This window comes from Pituophis catenifer, unplaced genomic scaffold, assembly GCF_029215685.1.
Source record: "Pituophis catenifer annectens isolate HBS135680 unplaced genomic scaffold, rPitCat1.0.hap2 SCAF_2, whole genome shotgun sequence".
NCBI classification, from domain to species: domain Eukaryota; kingdom Metazoa; phylum Chordata; class Lepidosauria; order Squamata; family Colubridae; genus Pituophis; species Pituophis catenifer.
Genome location: NW_027256882.1, coordinates 174,127,690 through 174,147,025, shown reverse-complemented (window position 1 = coordinate 174,147,025; position 19,336 = coordinate 174,127,690). Strand labels below are relative to the sequence as shown.

Below are 19,336 nucleotides of genomic sequence, written 5' to 3'. Positions count from 1 at the left end.
TGAAACAATGTTGTGTTGGAGAAGGACAGTTTGGGAGAGGGCAAGAAGCTGGTAGGACCTATTTTGTAGAATGAGCTGTCAAATCAGGAAGAAGAGTCTGCTTTGAATATACAAGGCTTAAATAGCATTTAGCAATAGCACTTAGACTTATATACCACTTTACAGTTCTTTACAGCCCTCTCTAAGCAGTTTACAGAGTCAGCATATTGCCCCCAACAATCTGGGTCCTCATTTTACCCACCTCAGAAGGATGGAAGGCTAAGTCAACCTTGAGCCTGGTGCGATTTGAACTGCCAAATTGCAGGCAGCTGGCAGACAGCAGAAGTAGCCAACAATACTGCACTGTAACCTCTACGCCACCATGGCTCATCACTCAGAACTAGAACCCCTAGTTCATGATTGAACAGAGACCTGTTCAATCATGAAAGCCTTCAGAAGACATCTGGCTGCATTTGACAGGCATCATCTTGCATTTAGCTGCAGATGGATTTTCTCTGGAGTGGCATCTGCTCTTAATGTTGCAATATTAATGAAGAACCTTTACTACAGTAGAACAAGAAAGGTCTGGCCTCATGAGATTCCAGGTGGGAGAAATCACATTGTGGAGCTCTTGTGTAATCCTATGGATTTAATAGATTTAATTTCAAAAAGATTGGAGTGCACAAGGTTATGAAGGTAACAGCTATTTGCAAATCTGTTCAATAGCTGAATCTTTGCCTAGAATCATAGGGATAGCTATGGGTTAATAGCCATCTCTTTCAAAAACCCAAAACAAGATTAAGATTGGGAAATGTGTATTTTAATCTCATTATATAATGTAATAATTAGTGACACTAGGCAATTATACTTGGATAGAATTTGGTGTTTCAATCAGTGGTGAAATCCAAATTTTTTTACTACTGGTTCTGTGGGCGTGGCTTGGTGGGTGTGGTGTGGCTTGGTGGGTGTGACTTGGTGGGCATGGCAGGGGAAGGATACTGCAAAATCCCCATTCCCTCCCCACTCTGGGGCCAGTGGTATTTGCCGGTTCTCCGAACTGCTCAAAATTTTCTACTACTGGTTCTCCAGAACCTGTCAGAACCTGCTGTATTTCACCCCTGGTTTCTATCACTGTTCTCTTTTTCTTATTCTTATTATGCTGCTTTTGCTATTAGAGAATCCAGTGCCCAGTCCTTGGAAAAGACACAGGTTGTAGTTAGGTGTTAGGTTTATTTCTCAGCCCGTTCCAAAGCATTTTTTTGGAATCAAATCCAAATTGCTGCATAACCTGATTTGTTAACATTTGTTAACATTGGAAAATTAAAATCCATGTCCATAGCAGCCAAAAAAATGCACTCAAGTTTCTTTTTTTGTATGTTAGTGCTGTGGATACAGCACACATTTTTAGCATAAGGTAAGTGTGTGATTAGGGATCTAGTATCCCAAACCTGCAATTATTTTATAACATCAAAGATATCCAACAGAAGATCTCACCACTGGGGGAGAGCTGCATTGTCCCTCGGAGTTTGGGGGAATATCCAGCTGACAGGGGGCTTCCAGGCATCGGGAAATATCCATACTCCTGTCCCATAGTGTAAGGACTTAGGGCTGTGCCAGTCGAGGTCCCGAGGGGCATCAGTTCAGCATGAGTGGGACTGATCCGTTCTGTCTTCAACATCTCCAAATATCTGGGGCTGCTCTTGCCATCCGGAGAAAGGTCCTTGGGAGAAGGTGGTGAATGCAGGGTGTGGTAGGAGGACGTGGCAGAGGTGTAGATGGGAAGTCCAGTGTGGGTTTTCCCAGAGGCACTGGAGACCCAGGCTGCTGTGCTGTAGGGATGGCTGTCCCCCCACTGCAAACCATTGAGAAGAGGGTATAATTGCCGCACTGTTGTAGAGATGGAACATAATAGTAGTAGATGTACCGGTAGTGGCGATGATGATGATGATGATGATGATGATATAATTATATGCAAGAAATAACAACACTATAGTGAACATGTGTGTGCACACATATAGACTAAGGAAAAAGTACACTGCCTAATGAAAGATATCTAGTAGATAAGGTTTTATGCATGGTTTCCACCGTCTAATCTGAACAACAAACACACCTGCTTTTGATTGCATTTGAAGAAAAGCTTGACAGATTTCCATACAGGAAATGAAAAGAATTTCCTGTATGGCAAAAGGTTGCCACACACACAAATATATATACACAAACATACAAACATATGTGCATGTGTATCTCTACATTTCTATGGTATTTTATTGAGTCTAAAATTCTTTATATTAGAATTCCAGGTTTTTAGATTCAGTATGATGAGGCTTTAACAGTTAGTTATGTTTGGAAAAGTTTGCAGCAGGAAAACACAATAACAGTTAGGATTTACACATGATGCTAAGCCACAATCTTTTTTAATGTGGCTTGTTGAATAAATCACATTTTCTGGCTATACACAGCATACTTAGCCATAAACTCTGGTTTATAAACTACAATGGCTGTGTTTATACAACTCACTAAACTGAACATAGTGTGTGAACTTAGGTAATATCAGCCAAGCAGCCAGAATTTCTCAACAGTGTTGAGACTAATGTAGAAGAGCAAAAATATTATGATAAAAAAGGATCCTGTTACAGAGAGAATTTAATCTAAGCCAAGGCTTATAAGTGCTAGACTCTAGATTCAATTATAATGCTGGGTCTCAAATCTAGCTTGTAGCATAGAAAGACATAGCAAAAATACATTTGAGAATTTAGTGAGCAATTTTGCCAACACAACAGATTTGCACAACCACCCGTGATTGAATAGAAGAGTATTTTCTAAGATGATATCCTCCAATGTGTTAGGCTACAATGACCACCATCACTGGCTTTAGTGTAAACCTCTGTATGACTTTAAATTGGGAAAAAGCTGCAGACGAAATTGAGGTGTCCAAGCCTTTCTTTAAAAACTGAGATCGGTTTCCAAAAATCACAGCATCCATGGCCTCAATGGAGCAAAGCCTTCCAGTTGTTACATTCACACCTACCTGGAGAGTGTCTGTAGGTTTCGGGCATACGAGAGAAATATGTGGGCACAGCATTGCAATCAACTCCCTCAGGACTCGCAAAGAAAAGGTCTGAATCGTCATTTCCTTGCAAATGAGAGGACTCTATGTATTGTGGGGCAGAATCCTGACTGGAGTAATCCATTGTCTTCTCTTAGAACTTTCTTCTGCAAATGATAAAACCTACATTAAAAAAAAAAAGAGGCTGTCAAACAAAACAGAAAATACTAGGTATAACAATACTATTGTTGCAATCAAGTATTATTATTTAGTATGTGTTTCTCAGCCTTGGCAACTTTCACTCATGTGGATTTCAACTCCCAGAATTCCCCAGCCATCCATGCTGGCTGGGGAATTCTGGAAGCTGATGTCCATACTTTTTAAATTTGCCAAGGCTGCAAAAACAATTGCTTAGAGGGATGATAGGACCTGGAACTTTGGAATCTGTTTCTTCACTTATGAAACATTGGATTTTTAAGGATTTTAATTTTAAATTGCCCTACAGAACTTGTAAAGCATATGATGAGGTAAAGACTAATTTTCCCTGAAAACTCTTCCATTTCCTTGGGTAATATGGAATTTTCAAAATAAATGGTTTTCAAAATGTCTCCCCAGATGGCACAATTTACAGGCTATAATGTTTGAATCAGCAGTCTCTTGGGGCATTCTGCTAGTCTAATCATGGGTTCATTGTTGGAACAATCCATTGCAGAAAATTTACTGATATAATATTTATTAGCTACCCAGTTTCTCTCTCTTCTGTGAGAAAGGAAAGTGTACCATCACCTACAACTTTTCTTGCACTTCTCTCATACTCTAAACTCCTTACCATCGTTGTCACCCTTCTCTGTCCTCTAGACATATTCCAGCTTGTTATTATTGTTCCTGAACTGTGTTTTAAATTTCCCATTATTCCTTATAAGGTCTGCTTATATTTCAACAAACGAATCTACCAGGTGAAATAATTCATATTCTTGATAAACTTTCATCCTACTTTATCAAACCCTTTCTCTATTTGAAAAAAATAATTTGAGAAATTGCTCTTGTCTCCCACTATTTTATTTATAACATGATTTCTCATTAATCTTTTCTTTATTCTCATCATTTTATATCTTCTGATAAATATCTTCAATTTATATGCTGAAATTGCAAACAATAGTTTGTGTGATTCTTGCTTTCTGTAGGTGATTGTCATAGACATAAGATGTGACAGTGAAATTTTGAACTGGCCAAGCCTTTTTGCAGTAGTTAAGGATGCAAGAACTGATTAAAAAAGTAAAAATGTACCCAATATTTCTCTCTTTTGGATTATCCCAATTTTATCAGTTGAAATGATGCTCTTAATAAGTTGATCAGAAAAATCCCCTTTCCATAGAACAATATCCTGCCTGCACAAAACAGAGGAGACAGTAGCATTACTCTGGTGGATTAACAATTCTCCTTTCAAAAGACTGGATAATAAATGATAAGTACTGTATATCATGGATACTTCAGGGTAGAAATATACTTTCCATATTTATGTATCATCAGTTAGACATAGCCATGCCTGTAAGAGAACATTTTATGTGTGCAGTTGTCTTCCCTGATCCTAACAACATTACTCCTAGTCTAAAACTACTCTGAAATTAAGAAATGGAGGCATCCAAATTACTTTCCTCTTTCTTTCTATCTTTCTCTCTGATCTCTTTCTCAGAACTGACAACTCATTTTATAGCGTGCTTTCTTCTCAGATAACAATATACACATCTGATTATGTTCCTTCCCCCTAAAGTGTGTTTTTCTGCACTAGCATTGTGAGTGTGTGTGTGTCCATGTGTGCAGTAATGAAAATTTACTAACGGACTCCCCTTATTACACTGAACGTAATGCAGAAAGGCAATGTGTCAGACACTGGGGAACCCCGGTTCAAAAATCCCCATTTAGTCATGAATTTCACAGGAAGATTTGTTGTGCACATCACCCAGAGTTGCTTTCAGTAAGATGGGCGCCTGTATAAAATTGATAAATAAATAAATAAATAAATGTCTTAGGGTCAACCTCTCTTCTCTGCCCAGACTTCTTTCAAAAATTGGTTAATAGTAATGATGGTGATGCAACCATGCAGATCAAAAATACCCACCTTTGGCCTTAACCATGATCAACCTTTGAGAAAGCCATCAGTGATTTTTCTGCTTATGATGGGACTGAAACTGAATTTCCTCAAGCATGCTTTGGATGGGTTTCATAGCTCATTCTTAGCCATGTTTATTAACTAAGTCAAAAACTGGCTGAGTTCACTTAACATGCTAAGGGTCTTTCCTGTACTGATTAGAAATACTGTTTCTCCATCCCAGAATCAGCAAAAAAAACTCTATGGGCATGGAATGGGCCCATTCCCAATTCCAATCTTGCCTCTGGCCTCAGTCACAGCAGCTGCCTGGTTTCCTTTCAGAGGATCTGAGAATGCCCTTGGTAAGGTAGCATCCTAGGGGCTTCGTAGAAAAAAATAAATGCTACCAGCCAGGATATGCTTTGTCCCATAGTTAACAGCAAGGGGGGAAAGACCCTAAGTCCCTGTAAAAACTCACTTAACAAATTTCTCACTTAGCCACATAAATTTTGGAATCAATTGTCGTAAATTGAGGACTACCTGTATTAGGTAACATCTGTTTGCGCTGCTGGGGGAAGATGAAAGTTATGCTCAAAAACGCCAACCTGAAGAAGGCTATTTGAAACCAAGTAACAAAATCAGAGCAAATAAAATGAGGTTATTATCTCTGATATCCCTGTGGCTCCCATCCTGCTGGCATTTCAGAAAACCTTGAAGACCGTGCTGTTCTAGGCCTTGGGCTGGGACACTTGGGACTCCTTGCCAATCGGTGTGGGTATGGTTAGTCGGATCCACAATCAGTTCTTGTTTTTTCTTTCTTTCATAATTATTCTACTTTTATTTTGCTTGGTTTTATTATACATTGCCCAGAATTGGTTAAGAGTCGGGTGGTGTAAATTAAATCAAACTTAAGCCCCCCCTTGTGTATAAGCATCCTTATCTTTGGTAGCTTCCTGTGTAGCTGTAAAACCTGACAACCTCAGAGGAACTGAATATAGGCAGCATATAACAAGAATCGCCAGGGGTGGTTTTTCCCCTCCCCCATTTTGCTTCTGAACTTCCACAGGCACTTGGTCAGTCACAATACTAAACGGATTAGACAAAGATCCACTTAAGAAGTTCCATCTGTTTCTCTTAAACCAGGACAGACACTTTGCAGCTAAGGACCACAAGCAGCCCTCAGCCTAACTTCATCTTGCCTTTGGTCTAATTTAGTACTGTTGGGAGGAGTTCAGAGAGAGAAAAGCAAAAGAAAAGCCGAAAGTGAGCCGTGGAGTGACGCAGAGGAAATAACTGTTCACAAGCCAGATAATTGTCACTTGCTCTTTCTGTGCAGTTCTGAAGCGTTAAGAGAAAAGTTATGGCACATAGAAATAACAGGAGGGTGCTTCTGCTCATCTTTGGTTCCAAACCTGTCTGCCTCCTCATTTGTGGCAGATGGGGGGGGGAGATAGGTATTTCCCCACTCCTGTTTTAAACCTCTTCTTTGTCAGACAAGTAGATGCTGCTTCACCCATCAAAGTGTCGAAGAAATGAGTTCCAGGTAAAAATATTTCCTTTAAATGATGAGGCCTCCTCTGCATCATCCCCTGGACTTCTTTAATGCACACTAATCTGCTTCTCTAATAGCCAGGACAATGTTTTAGCATAATTTGCCTTCTGAGGAAAAATTTCCAAAGATTTTTGAAAATGTTAATAATAATAATGATCCTTTTTTTAAAAAAAAAAGGACGTATCTTTTCAAATAAATACAAAGCAAATGCATTTACTAAGAGTATGAATCTATAAACAATGTCTAGGTATCTCACCAACTTCATAATCTGCTTCGACCAGTCAAATCTAATTTGGGATGCCATCTGGGGTATGATACATAGGCTTGATTCTTGCAACATACCATCACGGGCTAGATTAAAACAAATATAAAATTCAAAGACCTAGCATCGTGATGGCGAACCTATGGCACGGGTGCCACAGGGGGCACACAGAGCCCTCTCCGCGAGCACACCAGCTATGCCCCAGCCCAGCTCCACTGTGCATGCGTGCGTGCCTCCCACTGGCCAGCTGGTCTTCAGGTCCCTGCCACGCATGCGTGGGGGGGCGCATGCAGGGGATGTTCACATTGCACTTTGGGGGTTTGAGCACACGCGTGGGCATTCGCCCCATTTTGGGCCTGGAAAGCCTCCTGCATCAACCTGGAAGCCAAAACAGGGCACAGGGGGGTGGGGTGCATGCACGGGGGACATGCGTGCATGCACAGGGTGAGGTGGGGCGCATGTGCGGGGGCACTTACATTGCATTTTGGGGTTCGGCACACGTGGGAGCATTCACATGCGCGCATGGGTGCTTTGGCCACTTGGCACCAAAAAGGTTAACCATCACTGACCTAGCATGTTGGTCCAGTTTAGACAACATGTTATAACCAAAACCACACAGAATCATAAACTTGTCACCCATTTCATTCTTCAAGTGTGCTGTGCAAGCCCGCCAGAGGAATATTAAAGCCATGAACATTCATTAACCAATATCCTATTATCCGTAATGAACAGAACTTTCTCCAGTCAAAGGTAGACACCTGATTTCCTCTAGATGTCTGAACTATGATTCCCATCAATCCAACCATCATGGTAAATGTCAAAGGTTATGTAATCTGCAATTCAAAATATCTGGAGGACACCAGCTTGTCAATCTGCCCCCAACTCTGGTGTTCTCTGAATGCTGGCTGGGAATTCTGAGAATTATAATCCCTAAATATTTAGAAGAAACCTATCAGGAAAGGCTGTGCTACGTTCATTGTATTTCTCTAATAGAGGACATTGCCCCCAACCGCAATCAAAAGATCATGAATAAAATTCTGACAGTAAAGTAATACTAAATTGATACAGCTAGGACAGCGGTCCTTTCTGATAATCTGACAGGTTGCTGCAGTATCAAGACAGATGGATCTAATCAGAATACTCTCAAGTTCACATTGTTCAACTAAAACATTTTTAACGGATGTTTTCTGGGAAGAGAATAGGAATACATGGGGAAGTTTAGGATGAAGGTAGAAAAGGCACACAATTTGCTGAATAAGGCAGGGAAACTTCATGATCAAAATTTCATCTCACCTTAATTTTAAGGAAACGTTTAAACCTGATTCTTAATCTCAAGTCATTTTTTAAACTCAAGCAGTAGCTGCCTCCCTCCAAAGAAGTATCAAATAATAGAACAGAAGCCTTTTAATCTGGTGTCAAAAAGTACAAACTTGAGCTTTGTCTTCATTTGAGAATTCCCAACAGCAATACAAAATAAAAGAGACCTATGTGGAGGGAATAAGAGAAGGAAGGCGGTTGGATATGTTGTCACCTTGAGTTATTTGGAAAAATAATAAAAATGGGATGCTAATAAATAAAAATAGCAGTAGCAGGTATCCAATAACTAAGTTTAGCTAAGGCTCAAGAAGAGGCATCATAATCTTTGTATTAATCCTACTCTCTGCAAACCTTTCTTCATGTTGATGAAGACTTCTGAAACTAGGGCCTTTGTATTCCTACGGGGATTCTAACATCTTGGGGAATTAGGGTTTGCACAGCATGAGGAGCCTACATGGATCCAAACATCACCTTGTTTTTGAAGTTCAGAAGAAAATGAGGAGGTAATGGAGAATGTAAAGCAATGGAACTGAAGTTCAAAGTAGCTTTTGTCAATCATGAAAGGGCTGGAAAGTTAGCCAATTTGAGGTTAGAGATACAGCTTGTTCTCAGTGAGATTGCACTTCCTTTGTAGTCTGGGTATGTTCTTAGGCTCCTTATTGCTCCTGATTGAGAGCTGTGGCCACCAGTATCTTTGCAAGTCTTTATTTGGTACTCTCTCTGGAGAAAGAAATCAAACCACTGTCACATATGCATAGATAACTGTAATACATATAATTTACAGAATGTTTAGCTGGAAACTTTGATTCCAAATGCAGACATTAAAAATGGGAAGAATACAGATCATTGAAGCTTTAGTATCAAACCAACTAGACAAGTTCACACTATTTCACAGACTCATTGTGGGACTGAATGTAATTCTCAACCCAAAAGTTATTAAACTTCCCCCTTAACCAAGATGACTGTGAGACCAGGAATGAAATCTGGGAGGTGTTCAGGGACTGGGGTGAAGAAATAGTTATAGTAATAGAGGTCTATAATTATCCTTAGTCTGGATAAATTCCTATTCTGATCTCAAAAAAGAAGTGAACCAGCTCATGATCAACTACATAGATAAAAGTTTTACCATTTTAATTATAAATGGGGTTGCTCAGATTTGTGAAGGACATGAATCTCCTTCCAACTGTATCCACCTACACAACCAGGAAGGTATGTTTATTAGGGTTGCCAGGTGTCCACTATTTGAGCGGACAGTCCACTTTTTTCACATTATGTTCACTATTTTTTTTCACAAAATAGTGGACATTTTTTTTATTCAAAAGCTTTATGATGAAATGGTACGTAATCTAAAGCTGCACAGTCTAAGGGAATAAGGATAGGAGAATCGCGTTTTGTCTTTTTTTTCATAAATTAGAATGAGACAAAGATCGAATGCTCATTGCAATAATCACATTTTACACAACAGCGCAAAAAATGCATTAAAGCAGTTATCTTTTGATATCGAAAATGTAGTGCTGAAGGTTTTTGCCGAATTTTCGAATTCTGCGAAGAAACGAGAAGAGTTGAAATCATTTTTTGAGTTTTGCGAGTCAGAATTCCGTGAAGTTTTGCGCCATGTTCCAATACGTTGGTTAAGTTTGTTTAAAGCGGTCGAAAGACTTCTTTTAAACTGGATACCTCTAAAATCGTATTTTATTTCTCTTGGATCTGATGAGTGCCATAAGGTTATCTGGAACCTTATTTTGGATCAGAAAAATGAACTCGCAAAGGACGATGAACCAACAATTTCAGAATTGTATTTATATTTCACGCACTTCTTCATGTCAATAATGCAAGACACCCTACTGAAGCTGGAAAGCAAGAAAATTCTTGCATGTGATCTTCACATTATCATGTGTAAGCTGTGTGATTCTTTGCAAAAAAAATAGATGAGCAGTTTTTTGGAATGAAAGTTTATTTGCCTTACGTAAAAAACATTTGCCTGAGAATGCTGTGCAAAAGTTCAAGAAAGAAGCCATCAACGTGTATCAAAGAGCCATTGCATACCTAGAAAAGTGGTATAATTTCACCGATTCAGTATATGAGACGCTAAGTTGTTTCAATCTAATTGATTGCAATAATCTCCAACTTTAGAAAAAATGATGAACATCTGGTTATTATCACCATGACGAGAAGAACTTCCACCCAACACTCTCTTCGATGAAATTTCTGCCTTAGAAGAAGTTTATGTTCATCTGCAGGGCAATTCATCCCTTGATAAGTGGACGTACTTTTTCAAGAAAGAGCCAGCTCCGAGTTTACTGAAACTGTTCCAGTATTGTGCATCAATTCCGGTATCAAATGCAAATGTTGAACGAATTTTCAGCGTCATAGGAAATTTGTGGACTGACGAACGTAACCGACTGCTTGTATCAGTTCAAAGTGAATTTTGTATATTTTTTAATATTTCTCAACGTTGTACTGAAATTAAAGAATTATTCCTTAAACACAAAGAATTGATCAAAGCTGCGCAGTCAAATAAAAAATACACACAACAGCAAAGTAAAATGTAATTTAATATTTTACATATTATTATAATATATTTGATGTTTTGAATTTTAAGTAAAGTTTTGAAGTGATTATTTTAATACATGTTAAAATGTTTGTAAGAAAATATATAATTTAATTGTAATTTTTTTTTATTTTTTTACTACTTAACCCCCCCTCCCCCCCGCTTTTCTGCTATTTTTTGGAAGCAGACCTGGCAACCCTAAATGTTTTGGGTTCCTCCCATCAAGGTGGGTGTGTACCAGAGGGAGGCCTTCTCAGTAGCTGGCCTACCCCCTAGGGAATATTTTTTTGCAGGAGCCCAACCTATCCCAAAGTCTTTTATTTCATAGGGCCTTTGGTCTTTTATTTCATAGGGCCTTTGGGTGTCTAGGAAGCTGCTCCTATTCTTTAAGTGGAAAAGGGAGGGGGAGTTTTATTTTCCTGTGTTTTTGAATTTCCACACCAACATTCTCAACCAAGAGCTTCTTCAAAAATCAGCAGATTAGTAAAAAGGATGTTGAAAAAAGGAAAAAAGAAAAAATTCTCCAAAATGTTTGGAAATTATATCAACAAGAGAAAAGAATGGGAAGATTTATCTAAATGAGAAGAATATAAAGGAGTACAATCCCATGCAAAAGAAATGCAATTTCATAATACGATTTAAAAACAACAAGTTATATTAAAAGACGCAATTTAATATATCCAAAGATATTAGAAAGCAAAAATCTTGTAGGAGGATGGTTGGAATATAGAATTAAAAGAATAACGACGACGCAGAAAATATTTGTGATGAATTGAGAGCTTTTCTCATGACATAAAATGTAAGAGAGAACTCTAGTCTCAACTTAAATTTTCAGGAAAATACTTCAAGATAGTGTGATAAATAATGGTGACTGGAAATGCAGTTCTAGGAGTTGACAAATTGATGGCAGGCAAATTGCTTGATCAAGTCTCTGCTCATTGGTTAACGAAATATAAGATGCTCTGAAAGATTGGAAAAGAGATCAATGTAATGCTATTTTTAAAAAATGATGGGAATTTGAGGGAAGGAAATCCAAATTAAGTATCTCATGTTGGCAAACTGGTGAAATCTGTTCTTAAGAACCAAACTGTACCATATAGAAGAAAAAATTATCTTGGTTTATACACACATTACTAATTTTGAGTTTTTAGGGAATATCAAAAGGAGGGACAGCAGATTAACTATGATATTTATTTTCTGAAAGTTTTGAACTAAATTATGGAATTTGCTACTCAAGACAAAGGAAAAGGAACAGCTTTAAAAGAAAAGTAAGAATTCTGATGGAGGTTCCCAAAGGTCGATTTTCTTAGGTTTTTTCCTTGAAAATGTTTTCCTTTCTCATCCAAGAAGTTTCTTCAGTTCTGAAGTGAACTGAACAGAACTGAAGAAGCTTCTTGGATGAGAAAGTGAAACATTTTCAAGGAAAAAAACTATCCAAGTCCAGCCGCCTTTTGGAATAGCACTTTTGGGGCAACCTGGATAATTGAGAATCTTCATAGATTCTGAGGGAGGATACGGCTATCAGTCAGTGATCACTACTGATAGGTAACAATTGCTCAGAGACAGGATCAGTGGCAGTCTGCCTTTTGTGAGTAAAAAACAGCTTTTCCCCTCCTGCTTGCTTCTAGGCTTATCAGACTCCTGTTGGCCACCATGGATACAGAATACTGGACTGGATAGGTCTTTAATCTGAGCTCACAGCACTCTTCTGATTTCTTAAATTTCATGTTGTTTTGTGAGTTTATGAAGAATATTACTGAAGTACTGCTCCCTGATATATGTTCTGGGTTATTTTATGTCCCCATTTATATAGGGACATATAAATTATTTTAGTATCTGGCTCAACAGTAATACCTGTGAGAAGGATCTAAGGTGTCTTGGTGGACTACCACTTAAGTATGAGTCAGTAGAGGGATAGCATCAAGATCACGGGAAGTGATAGTGCCACTCTATACTATACTAGTGAGGTCACATTTGAAATACTGAGTCCAGTTCTGGTCACCATGATACAAAAAGATGTTGAGACCCTAGAAAAAGTGCAGAGAAGAGCAACAAAGAAGGTAAGGGATCTGGAAGCTAAATTGTATGATGAACAGCTAATGGAACTAGGTATATTTAGCCTAATGAAGAGAAGACTTAGGGGAGACCTGATAGCCATCTTCCAATACTCGAGGGGCTGTCATAGGGAAGAGGGGTTAGATTTATTCTCCATAGCACCTGAGTGCAGAACAAGCAATGGGTAGAATCTTGTCAGAGGGAGATCCAATCTGGAAATAAGAAGGAATTCCTTGACACTGAGAAAAAATGATAAGTGGAATAGCTTGCCTCCTGTAATTGTGGGTGCTTCACTCCTGGAGGTTTTCAAGAAAAGATTGGACAACCATTTGTCCAGGATGGTATAAGGGCAGGGAGTTGGATTAGAAGGCCTCCAAGATCCCTTCCAACACTATGATTCTATAATTACTTATTTCTTCTATTTTATTTGAGCCATTTGAGAAGGCTTTTTAAAATTGCATATTTACAGATCAAAAATTCTCCAGGTTGTGTGTCCCTTCTCTTGAGTTTCTTGAGAACTTAAATCAGTAAGCAGACAGAGGGTGAGATGCTGCCAGCAGACCCTGTCAGGAAATTCCTCCTAATTTCCAGATTGGATCTCCCTCTGACAAGTTTTCACCCTTGTCCTGCAGTCAGGTGCTATGGAGAATAAATCCACCCCCTCTTCCCTATGACAACCCTTCAAGTATTGGAAGACAGCTATCGGGTCTCCCCTAAGCCTTCCCTTCGTTAGGCTAAACACATCTAGTTCCCTTGGCAATTTCAGTACAGAAACATTAATTCTGCAATCGTGCCTACAGTGTCACAGAATCAAATCCTTTTGAGTACAGTGGAGTTTCATACTGGTTCATGGAAGGAATGGGCAATGTGATCCTTAACCTATTCCTTGGCAGCTCATGGGCTAATTCCAACAAGCAATTATTCTGGATCTTAGCCTATCTCTTGACACCTATCTACCATGTGGAGTCACAAGCAGGGAAATTGAGAGAAAAAGAGAACAAGTGAGAGAGAGAAAGGGAAGAGGAGGAAGTAGAAAAGAGAAACTGCAGGAGAAAGATGAAGAAAAAGCATGGGTCTCCCTTCCTCCACCAAACCTTTTTGGCCCTACTTATTTATTAGCATGCAGACCTCCAGGCCAGGTGAATTCTTAACAGAGAAAAAAGTTGCTCAGGCCTAAAATTATAGATTGCAGAACACTTGTCAATTTAGATGCTAGCCAGGATTTGGAGTGTTTAAAGAGCAGTTTTTTATTCTGCAATTATCCTTGTGGGGTATGGCGAGGTGTGCCCATTTTCCAGCAGCTACCCTTCAGTGCATCCCCAGGATTTCCGTTGTTTTCCCCACACAAAAAAAGCTGCTTCATGACTTTTGACTGGTAAGTCTAGGATCCGAGAGTGCAACATTTTTCCAGAGCTGATATGCATTTCAAAAATTAGACAGTCGGCACGATGATAAAACTAGACTTTAATTGTTTTTAATTTAAATAGAATTACCTTTAAATAAACATAGTTGGCTTTATTCCCCATGCATATAATGATTTCCCATTTATCATACGTTTAAAAATATCAATAGGTAGCAACTTTTGGAGAATCTTGGAAATTGCATTTAAGACTTCTGAGGACCATTTGCAGCTCCAGAACATCAAGATCTGCCTCTTTGCTCTATGAATTGCCCATTTATAAGAACTTCCTTTAGCAATAATGGTTGTAGAAGGCTGTTCTGCAGTCCATTCACATTTTCTAATAAGTGAATTATTTAGAAGCACATTTCAACTTTTGCCGAGTAATTCTAGGACAAAACAAGAATGGTGTTTTGGCTGTGGTTTTTTTTTTTTTTTTTTTGCAATGGTAAGCACGTTTGCTGACATCCAACATAGACCCAACAGTAAAGAGATTTCCAGGTTTTCTATTCCCTCCCCCCACCTCAACAGTGATATATCAAACCAACTCTGTCACAAACATTGGAGACATCACCTTATCTTTCAGCCGCACCAGCTGTTATCAGCAAGAATGAAATTTCCTTTTTAATATTTCATTTTAGCCCAAAATTACAGTTGATGTCCTACCCATATCAACCTGCTGTTTCTGATCTACGCTGGGAAAGAGAAGAAGGGATGTGGGTCCCAGGGATGGTTACAGCATTTTATCACCGCCAACCCCAGATAATTCAGATAATTATCTCTAGGGCAGGGGTGGGCAACTGTGGCCCTTTTACAACCTGTGGACTTCAACTCCCAGAATTCCTGAGCCAGCTTGGCTGTCACAGGAATTCTGGGAGTTGAAGTCCACAGGTTGTAAAAGGGCCACAGTTGCCCACCCCTGCTTTAGGGTATTTGTTATTGGGGTGCCTGGGCAACTAAAGCAGCAATGTTAATCCACCTTGAAAAAGATCAGATGCTCCCTACAGTGAGCCTCTCTCAACTCACTGCATCTCCATCAGAAACTTTGCAGGACCACGGAGCCTCAGCCTTTGAACGAATCCAGGAATTTGAGAGCCAAGGCTGAAGGTAAATCAACAGCTTAGAAAGAGGGTGTGGAAATATTGGGTATGGGTATCATTCTCTCCAAACAGTTTCAGCAGCATTTTGAACCAGGATGGGAAGAGAACCACTTCCAAAAAAAAAACACCCAGGCAGGGAAAATCTAACCTATTTCCTGAACTTTGCATGGATTCTTACCAGGACAGATACTAAATCAGATTCAAATATTTCTGGGAGCAGAAAGAAGTTGGCAGAGAGGCTTTACGGAGAAAGACAGAAACAATAATAAGAATTTCCTCCCTTTCACTGCATTCCAGATTTGCGTATATTATCAAGCCAGATTTTCATTGCCAATCTGTCTTCATCTTATTATTATTCATCCATGCAATTTCTTATAACATTTCTTCATATACATGCTACAATGCTACTATTTATGCTACAATTATTTTCTCTTTTTCTTCTTCTTCACTTTATTTCAGACTCATTCTTAAGTAGCGTTTTCTTCCCCAATTTCATGTTTTTAGTCTTTCCCAGTAGTCCTTCTTAATAGCAGCAAATTCTTTTTGTAATGATGGAGAACAAACTGTCATTATAATGATGGCTTCTCTTGACTCCTTTGGTCTCGTTTCTCTTTTGTAGCTGTCGGGTACTTTATACTACAAAAAACTGTGGGAAATTCTGGCCGATGAACAAAACAAAGACATTGTCAGAAGGACTCAGGATAGGGCCAAGGCGGACAGAACATTCTACTGACAATAATTAAAGATGAGAGGGTTTTTTTATTTTTTTATAAAACTTTATTATTTTTATAAAACTCAAAATGGCAAAGATATCTAATACTCCTTCATCCTCCTATTTTCCCCATAACGACAGCCCTGTGAGGTGGACTGGGCTGAGAAAGAGTGACTAACCCAAGTCACCCAACTGGCTTGTATGCCTGAAGTTTTCTAGCCTGGAGCCTTAATCACTAGACCAAACTGCTTTTCTTTTTTGGTTCTAAAGAATTTTCATTAGAAATATAATTCCTTCTCTCCTTCTATTTGTGTAGGTAGCAAACATGTTTATATTTGATGTAGTATAGTTGTAAAGAATATATGTTTGAATGTTCTCAGTTCCAAATTGCCTCTGAAAGTAACTTACTGGGTGGAAGGGGGGGTCTATTTTTTTCTTAGCCCACACACCCACCACAACATGGGAATAATAGCGGCCTGCATTGTGAGATCATTGCAAGGACACAGTGCCATGAGAATTGTGATTATATCTTGCTAATACACCAAGGGGTTTTGTGGCTCCGTTAAAATTCAGATTAATTATAGCATAACCAATTCTGTTTAGCATAAAGGAAAGCATAGTCATAGGGTCCCAGCGTCAATATGCTTCCCTTTCTTCATTCTTCAATTGCAGACTTTTGAGGCATTTTTTTTTCTCCTAAGAAAGTTAAAAGTAAACATACCTGTTTATGTATCTATCCATGAGCGTAACTCGGGATATTATGTCCATTTTATAGAAAAGGAATCAGTGTTTAAATCATGGCTTGAAGTCAGGTTCCCTGTCTCTTAAGGCTCATTCAGGGAGATTGCACAATTCCAATCTTACGTTAAGTGCTGGGTCCATTTTCCCCCAGGAAGTTGAACAGCCAGATTTTGGATATAGTTATATGAAACTACTGTTCAAGTACCTTCTGACATAGCCCAGTTTGCCTGATCACTTGATTCTAAAAATGGCTGAAAAGCATAGGCGCGGAATTATAGTGTAGGAGGGGGCTTCATATGAACATAAAGTTTCTCTGTAGAGGAACTGGTTAGATTGATATGTCTGGACCATCTACCATATTTTCCAGTATTGTGTAGTGAACATGATTGATGCACACTTTGGGGCGAGTGGGACATTCTCTATTTCATAACATGTTGTTAGCATGGTGCCTCTGCTCCTTCCACTATTTCAGCAACCCCACTCTTTCATTTTGTGTGTATTTAAGAAAGGGCAGTTGTCTTCCTTCCATTCTTTACTCAATACGGTTTTTTTACAGTATGTCAATCTCTCAGTCCAGGCTTTGTAAAAACGATGACACAACTCTTGAGCGACCTGTTTCTTCATTTCTGAGCAATGCTCTCCTTTCGCCATTCTGTTCTGACGGCCATACAGTCTATTTTCTTTTTAAATTTACATTTTGCTCTCTTAATAACTTGTAGCCTCTTTACTGATCATTAGCTGCCAAGCCATTTTTTCTCACACCTGATGTTGTCCACATTAATTTTTCATAGTTAATTGGACAAAAAAAATGCCATGTTTTCTCTGATTTCCCCCCCACTTTGTTTCCAACAACTGGAATGCAGAATGCTAGTTCGCTTAACAAGAAGAAAAACTCAGAATCCCAACCCACTGTGGAAGAATTCAGACTACCAGCGCACTCTACCTGATCCTTTGTATATTTTGGCAACAGCAAGTCTTACAGCATTCACCAGGTCCCAATGCCAAGTATGAATGTTTCCCATCTATCTGTTAAGACTTATTCTCCAGATATAGAATCTCATCTTGCAAGAAATTGACAAGCATCGGCTATCTGTTACTTTATGCATCTATTATATCCTGCTCTTCAATTATTCAATTGGACCTGGATACCTTCGAGACCGACTTCTGCCACCAGTAGCCTCCCACCGGCCACTCCGCTCCCACAGAGAGGGTCTCCTCAGGGTGCCATCGGCCAAATTATGTCGGATGGCGACACCCAGGGGGAGGGCCTTCTCTGTGGGAGCCCCTGCCCTTTGGAATGAGCTGCCCCCAGAAATTCGTAAAATCTCTGATCTCCGTGTATTTCGCTGTGCCCTCAAAATCTTGTTGTTCCACCAGGCTGGGCTATCAAGATAAAGATTTTAATTGGGTTTTTAAAAATGGGATTTTAAATTTGGGGTTTTAAATTGAGCCTATCATTTAATAATTTTAATTATTTTTAAATTTTGTCTGTCTTTGTGCTTTTAATCAGGCTGTACACTGCCCTGAGTCCTTCGGGAGAAGGGCGGTATAGAAATAAAATTAATAAATAAAGAATAAATAAATAAATAAATTATCAAATCTATTTTATTTGTATTTTTTACAAACATCTTTCTGAATCACTGGTAATCTATCCACATTGTCCCCAAAATGTACAGCTTTAAAAACAATCTCAATTCACTAAGATACTCCTTTTTTTTGTTCACTTATTTGTATGCATCATATATTCTAAGACCACTTCATATGTTCTTAGAAGTACCGTAAATATTCTCTTCCATTGTAATCAGTAGCTTTCTCCAATGGTTCTATTATTTCTAACACATTTGGTTGGAACACTATCCCTTCCTTAATTTTTAGAAAAGGAAGAAAGCAGGCAGGTAAACCACCCGTCTTACTACTTCCAGCAGAGAAGGCATCTCATTTTTCCATTGCCTACGACTGGGGTTATGCCATACATAAATGCGAGAAGCCGCCTTCAGCATGAGAAATTGACAAAACTGCCTGAGAACCTGTTTTCTTTATCAAACCCAAGTATGCAAAACAAGAGCTAAGATAGGGTACCTCTACCCATGTGCCAAATGCATTTCCCTTACAGACGAATACAACCAGCCCTGTTTTATGTTTCAATTTCAGCAGACCAACTTCAGCTAGTTAGAGCTTATTTTCTAGCTCTCTAGCCAACCATGGTGCCATTTCTTTTTTCAGCTTGTATTTTTCAGTCTAGTTTTCTTCTTTAATACTAGTTCCCTTTCTTAGCATTTCCAGACCATCTCTTGATCATCAACATCCCAAACATAAAGCAACAGGCATGTTTTAAACCACAGCATTTGGGCCATATAGTGGATCAAACTGACCTGATGCTGAGGGCAAACCTTCTCTACATTCTGAACATCTTTTGGTCCACAGAATTGAAGAATAAGAAAAGTTGGACTGACCTTGGAGAAAGTGTTCCCACTTCTGGCTGCTGATCTGTTCAACTGAGCCCTCTTAAAAGATCCCAGCCTGTTGATGACAG

General features: G+C 39.0%; 1 protein-coding gene across 12 annotated transcripts in view; it reads right to left on the bottom strand.

The window, feature by feature from the left end:
• Positions 1–19,336, bottom strand: part of GATA1 (GATA binding protein 1) — a 37,282-nt gene extending 17,946 nt beyond the window's left edge. The window contains exons 1-7 of one of the 12 annotated variants that reach the window (XM_070938089.1): positions 19,176–19,304; positions 14,345–14,639; positions 8,717–8,965; positions 8,222–8,412; positions 6,923–7,017; positions 3,008–3,208; positions 1,474–1,866 (exon numbers count right to left, since the gene is read on the bottom strand). In XM_070938089.1, the coding sequence (XP_070794190.1) occupies positions 1,474–1,866; positions 3,008–3,170 (556 nt within the window). In that variant the 5' untranslated portion in view covers positions 3,171–3,208; positions 6,923–7,017; positions 8,222–8,412; ... (1 more) ...; positions 14,345–14,639; positions 19,176–19,304. Of the gene's footprint in view, positions 1–1,473; positions 1,867–3,007; positions 3,209–5,654; positions 5,676–6,922; positions 7,018–8,221; positions 8,966–14,344; positions 14,640–15,229; positions 16,009–19,175 lie in introns of those variants that run through there. The other 11 variants (XM_070938094.1, XM_070938090.1, XM_070938099.1 and 8 more) reach the window with 11 other exon arrangements.